Source organism: Fukomys damarensis, unplaced genomic scaffold (assembly GCF_012274545.1).
Source record: "Fukomys damarensis isolate Sample0158 unplaced genomic scaffold, DMR_v1.0_HiC HiC_scaffold_37, whole genome shotgun sequence".
NCBI lineage: Eukaryota > Metazoa > Chordata > Mammalia > Rodentia > Bathyergidae > Fukomys > Fukomys damarensis.
The window spans coordinates 2,559,132-2,565,786 of NW_022900949.1; the positions used below are offsets into that span (position 1 = coordinate 2,559,132).

General features: G+C 43.6%; 1 protein-coding gene across 1 annotated transcript in view; it reads right to left on the bottom strand.

Moving 5' to 3' along the window:
• Positions 1-3,125: 3,125 nt before the first annotated feature.
• LOC104876800 (vomeronasal type-2 receptor 116) overlaps positions 3,126-6,655 on the bottom strand; it is a 20,455-nt gene continuing 16,925 nt past the window's right edge. The window contains exons 5-6 of the mRNA XM_033759410.1: positions 5,213-5,238; positions 3,126-4,125 (exon numbers count right to left, since the gene is read on the bottom strand). Of these exons, the coding sequence (XP_033615301.1) occupies positions 3,186-4,125; positions 5,213-5,238 (966 nt within the window). The 3' untranslated portion in view covers positions 3,126-3,185. The remainder of the gene's footprint in view (positions 4,126-5,212; positions 5,239-6,655) is intronic.

Genomic DNA, 6,655 nt, shown 5'->3' on the forward strand with positions numbered 1-6,655 from the left:
CCGTTCCAGGCTGTGTACACACACCACTCCTGACAAGGAATGTGATCAACGTGTGCTAAAAGATACCGTCTGTCAGTCTGTCTGTCTGTCTGTCTGTCTGTCTTCAAGGGTCCAGGAAATAAAAAGAGGGAAAGGGAGGGGGAAATGAGGGTTTAAAAATTAAGGAATGTCAGGTACATATATTAACTCCCCATGATGAAGATATGTATTATATCATTATGTGTTATCAATACATACCAATAACAAAAATTTAAAAAGGAAACAGATCAAGGGGAGAGGAGAGAAATAGACCATCTCAGGCCATACCTCAGTGACCCACCTGTTCTAGCCAAGCTTCACCTCCCAACATCACACTTAGGTATAAGCGCTGCAGTGGGCTAATCCAGTATCACACCCCCACGATCCATGCACCTTCCAAAAGCACCACCTATGAGCACGTAGAGTTTGGGGGGACACCTAGCTAAAACCACGGTGCCGAAGCATGTAAAACGCCTGCAAACACCAACAGAAGACAACTGAAGGACAATTGAAATGGGCAAATGTGGCGGACTGTTTGTTAAAGAATATACTTGTCATCCTTAAAAGAACGAGAGAATTTGCTCAGCCTCATGAGAAATGAAGAACGTCCAAATGGAACCATGAGGAGATAGCTCTTCACACACAAGGAGATGTCTACAAAAATCCAAATATAAAGTAAGAACGGGGGCTAGCTTGTGCAGAAATGTGTGTCTTCCTACTGCTTCCAAGGACACCAAATGATGTAGTAGTTGCTATAGAAAACAGTTGAACCATTCAACGTAGCTTGGCCAGGGCCATCAGAGGCAGCGGGGGTTGTCGTGAGTCTGTTGCATCTCAAAGTCGGATCCTTTGGGGGTTCCATTTCCAGGTGCTATGAACTCCAGAGTGCGAATAGGTAAATGATATAACAGCAGATTTAGCTCAAAACCACACCACTTTTGTTTGCACCTTACAAAGGTATTCCTTTAATTGTCTGAAAAGTATGATTGAGTTCTGTATTTTATAGTTTTCCATAAAACTATATGGACATGCGGTGGAAACCCTTCCCAATCATAATGTTCAGTGCAGCAGTCTTGATATCTACTTGCGTGAAGTTTGTCACGGGCTCAAAACCTATTGCAGTTGGCCCCATTGTCCACGGCTCTGTGTTCATGGAGAGCCGATAGGAGGACTTGCTGTAATTAAAACAGCTAGAAGCCTATGAACAAGAGACTCCCAGAGTACCCCAGTTGGAGGAAAGTGTCAATGCGTAGACCAATAAAGCCTTTGTGTCGTTCCTCATGAAAGGAAAGAAGACGAAAAGGTGGTTCGATAAATTCTGGAGACACTCAATGATATCTATGCTGAATATGAAACATCATTGGATAAGTGGGAGGGTGGAGAAGTTGGGCGAGTAACAGAAGCTCACGTAGGATGACCAGTGTACCATAAGCTGTACGTGAGAGGGGAGCTAGGTGGAGAATTGAATGTTGTCAAGAAATTGAGAACAAATGGTCAGTTTATGGCTGTATTCAGAGGCGAAGATCAATAAATGGTAAACACAGTGTCCAAGTATTCCAAAGGAAATTTTGATGGCAATGGAACAGTTAGTGATTTATTTCTCAGAAATGAACTAGGAGCAGGATAGTTGCTTCCTATCCAGTTACACATTTTTGTTTTACAATGTTATGAGAAGTTGATGTATGGTACCCTTTTCTTACTGTATTTTTGTGTTTTGGGGTTTTTTTTTTTTTTGAGACAGGGTCTCCCTATGTAGTTGAGACTGACCTGGAACTCACTATGTAGCCTAAACTGGTCTCGAACTCACAGTGATCCTCCTGCCTCAGCCTCCCGAGTGCTTGGATTATAGGCATGCGCCACCACGCCTGGCTTTCTTACCGTAGATAGACAGCAGTGAACACCTTCAGATTCATTTAAGAGTGTTGAACACACAATTGCCCTGCGACCCCACCTCTCTACTCGGAGCTGTTATCATCAAAGGAGTAAGTACATGGGTTCAAACAAATTTCACAATATTCAGAGCCAGGTGTTCACGGGAGCCCAAAGAAGGAAGTGACTTGAATGCTTATTTCAAGATGAATGGGGGAATAGAACATTACATCCTGAGAGGAACGTTACTCAGTTACCAAAAGTAGTGATGGGTTTCTACTGTAATGTGGAGGAACCTGACACCCTCCTGAGCGGTGGAGGAGGGAGACATGGATACATACTGCATGAGCTCACGTCTGTGAACTCCAGAACAGACTGATCAGTAGAACTGGGAGGTGATGGTTGTACCATCCGAGAGCATGAGGGTTGGAAAGTGACTGCTTCATGGGGAAGGATTTTGATGACGAGGAGATTAAAATATTCTGGAACCAGGTAGATGCAGTGATGGTAGAAATTTGTGAATTGGAATCATATGATATGAATGTGAGCGTAAACATGACATTGATTTATTCACTTTAGCATGGCTCATATATTGGTCATGCGAACTTCACCTTAATGAAAAGCTAATTTTCTTAGCTGTGGAATTCCAAAAATTACACTTGTATCTGAGGCAGAACCACAAACCAATAAATGTTAGAACACAGGATTGTGTAAGCATCCCTGTGTTTATACGAAAATATAGTGTGTTGGGGCAAGATGCTGTATCAGAACAGCTGGGCAGAGGTAGGGTTTGGATTATTTATCCATTTTAACACGGGGTTAACATGCTGTTTTACCACGTGGATGGCTGAATAGAAGGTTTGTGAACAGCATAGTACGATTATTTAAAGTGTTTAAGTTGACTAAGGCTTGTATGGAGGAAAATTTTTTTTAGTAAATAATAATTTCAACAGTAAAATCATAAATCTCTCAAATCTGCACTGGAGACAAGAGAGCGAGGAAGGTAGAAAGTAGAATTCACATCGTTTAAATAACTTACCAGAGTACAGATATATCAGGTATAGTTAGATAAAATAGAGAATTTAATTCCTATTGTCAATTGGAGGGTCAGTCATCTGAGATAGCATTTCTGACTTTACTTTTAGGTGGCCGGCTTATATTTGCTTTTGAAAATGACTTTAAAAAAGGAAGTGGGATCTAAATGCTCCATCAATTTTATTTCTTTAGAATATTAGAATTAAAAATGGGTAGGTTTGTTGTCTATGTTTTTATATTGTGGTAGAGATTTTAAAAAGTGTTTAGAAACTCGAAGAATGCCTATTTCTCTTCAAATTGCTCTTGTTCTTTAAACCTGTCACAGAGTTCTTCTTAGGTTTTAGGATAATAATGTAGCACTTGGGACCAAAGATGCAGCCCAGCAGCCCCGCACTGGAGGCCAAGATGGAGAAGACCTCCACGGCCACCATGACCTTCCCCTTGGTGCTGTGGTACACGGGGAGGAAGGTGACCCACACACTGCAGAACACCAGCATGCTGAAGGTCAGGAACTTGGCTTCATTGAAGGTGTCGGGCAGGTTCCTGGCCAGGAAAGCCACGGTGAAGCTCAGCAGGGCCAGGGAGCCCAGGTATCCCAGGACACAGTAGAAGGCGGCGAGGGAGCCCTTGTTGCACACGATGATGATGTGGCCATGTTCCGAGTGTGCATCTGTGTCGATAAAGGGAGGAGAGGTTCCCAGCCAGACTGCACAGAGAATAATTTGGATCAGGGAGCAGATGGGGATGACAAGGTTAGAGGCTCCTGACACCAGTAGCCACCTGATTGATTGTCCCGGTTTGGTAATCATGAAGGCCAGAATCACCGTGATGGTTTTGGCCAAAACAGTGGAAACAGCCACAGTGAAGACGAGTCCGAATGTTATTTGCTGCAGGATGCAGGTGGCTGCGTTGGGCCGGCCAATGAAGAGCAAGGTGCAGAGGAAGCAGGGGAGGAGGGAGATGAGCAGGGTGTAGCTGAGAGCCCTGTTGTTGGCCTTGACTATGGGAGTGTCTCGGTGTCTCACAAAGAGCCCCAAAACCGCAGCTGTGAGAGCAGAGAAGCTCAGAGCTGTGCAAATCAGGGCCATGCCTAGGGGATCCGTGAAGGACAGGAAGTCCACGGTCTTGGGGAGACAGCCATCTCTGCCTCTGTTCGGGTACTCATGTGTTGGGCACCGCGTGCACTGATCTGCATCTGTGGAGAAAGCAGAGGTTCAGCAGTCCTTTTTCATGAAGGTTTCGATTATGTGCAGTTGAAGAAGAAGGTTAGCCATGCAGTATCGCTATGCGGCTCAAAGGGAATTTGGAGATCCCCTGGAGTACGTGCCTGGCCTAGAGAGAAAGCTTTCAACTGTGGCTGAGATCAGAGTCCTTCACATGACCTTCAGCGTTAGGCATTTTTAGGTCACATCATGCTGTGACTCTGGGATGTTATCACGCCCACAGATGTGGACTTCTTTCAGCCCCTTTGTTGTCACCTCAACTTATTCCTCACCAAAATCCATTCACTGACACACTTGTAACACTCACGTAGCACAACTGAATTTATGGCTTTCCTATATCTATACTCAGTTGGAGAAATATTTAGTCCTCCTTTTATAATTTCAATTTTACAAGTCATTGATCTTAATTCCTAGAACAAGTCTTTCTTCATGCTCCAAGTTTATTTTTCTGTGACTATTCCAGAAACTTTTCCATAAAAATATTGAAAACCGTGAATTTAAAACACTTGTATTTCATGTGCAACTATATTGCTGGTGTGCAGCCCCTCAGAGTAACTGATATTTTAATCCCCTTGCTTAATAATATGTGTGTTTCCAAAAAGCTTCATGCACTTACAACTGAAGATATCTTTTCCTAACCATTTTTTGGTAAGGTGTTATGCAATAAATTTGGTGAGCTTTGCCTACATGATTATTTTGGCTTCAAACAGTCAATTCTGCTTTTTGAACTCAGTCATGGGCACAGCTGTATTAATGGGCATTTCTCTGTTTAATTTAAATTTTATTTATACAAGTAAGAAGCAGTTTTTCTACTGCAATTTTAAGGGTCTTACTTTTTTTCCCCTCCCACTGTGGTGGAGATTTAAGCTGTGCATTCACAATAAACTATGTCCCATCTTTTTTTTGTTTTTCACTTTGATACAGGATCTTGCTAACTTACTCAGGCTGGTCTCAAATTGCACCTTTCCTGCTTGAGATCTCCCCAGTAGTTGTGGTTATAAGACTGTGCCTGCACCCTGGGCTCTTAAATAGTTTTTTTGGGGTTTTTTTTTTTGGACCCGGGGATCTTACTCAGGTCCTTGTGCTTGCAAGGCAGGCAGCACAACCACTGAGCTAAATCCCCGGCCCTCTTAATTAATTTTTATCAGTAACTCTCCTGCAAGAGGACAATCATGATATATGATTTTTTTTTTCTTTTACTGGGGATCGAACTCTGGTCCTTGCACTTTTGAGGCAGTGGCACTACTGAGCTAAATCCCCAGCAAAAGGACAATTATGAAAAGGCCCTGTAAGAGACCATCAGTAAGTGTTTGCAGGTGTTAGGGAGAAGCCCAGAGAGGTATGGGAACCAATTTCCTAGCCAGGGCCCCACCTAGTCTGTCAAAGGCCTGCCAGGAAAATAGTTGCGTAAGCATTCAGGTAAAAGACAGAGGGCCCACCCAGATAAAATGTACACATGTGCAGAGATGCCAGTGAGTAGCTTGCATGGACTAGAGCAGTGTGGGTGCCCAGGTCCCAGCAAGGGCCTCACCCAGATACCAGTGACTTGGGCCCAGTCCTCAGCCAAAGACCCAGCTGGAAAGGAGCTGCATAGGAGGGCAGGCTATGGCCAGAGGCCTGCCCAGATACCATTGGTAAGTGTTCTCAGCCTCCAGCCAGAAATCTCCTCAGATGCTAGGGCGCACAGCTCCCAGCTAAAGGCCCTCTAAAACAATAGATACACAGGTGGGCCAGGTCTCAGTCAAAGGCAAGCCCCTATGCCATCCTAAGGGTACAGAAGCCCCAGCCAGAACCCAGCCTGGGAAACTGCTCAGTCCAGGGACACACAGGGCCACCGTTCTGAAAGCAGAAATTGGCAAAATGGTGAACAGCAGAAAGAAGGCCTCTCTGAGGCTTGCTGAAAATTGAAGCCCACCGAGTGAGCAAAAAGTCACCTGAAAAAAGGCACAGCACACATCTGTTGAAATCAGAATTCACATAAATAAGACACAAAACCAGACTTCCGGATCACCTAAGGCAACTCGAAAGGGCAATGAAATGGGACTGTCTGATACTCAACCACCTGGACTCCCTGAACTGGAATGAGAGAGGATTTAGAAAAAAAGAAATCAGAAATAATTTCTCAGATAACAACAGAAATTATGTCTACAATGAAAGGCATGATTAATGACTCTGGAGCAGACACAGATTAAAAAAAACAATAGAGGAGCTGAGAAATGTGATGGAATCCCAGCATAGGAAACCAATGGAATCCAGAAAACAGATGGAAATGGATATCCAGGAGCTTCAAAAATCCACTGAAAGTTTATGTAGGAGAACGAGCCCATGTGAGGACAGAAAACCAGATGTAGAAGACAGGATTACAATTATTGACCAGGAAGAGAAAAATTTCTTAGAAGTAGAAAGGGACTATGAGAAATTCATCCTGCAGTTGCTAGATGATGCAAAGAAGAATAACATAAGAATGACCAGAATAAATGAAGAAGCAGGAGAGAGTGAAAATCACATTT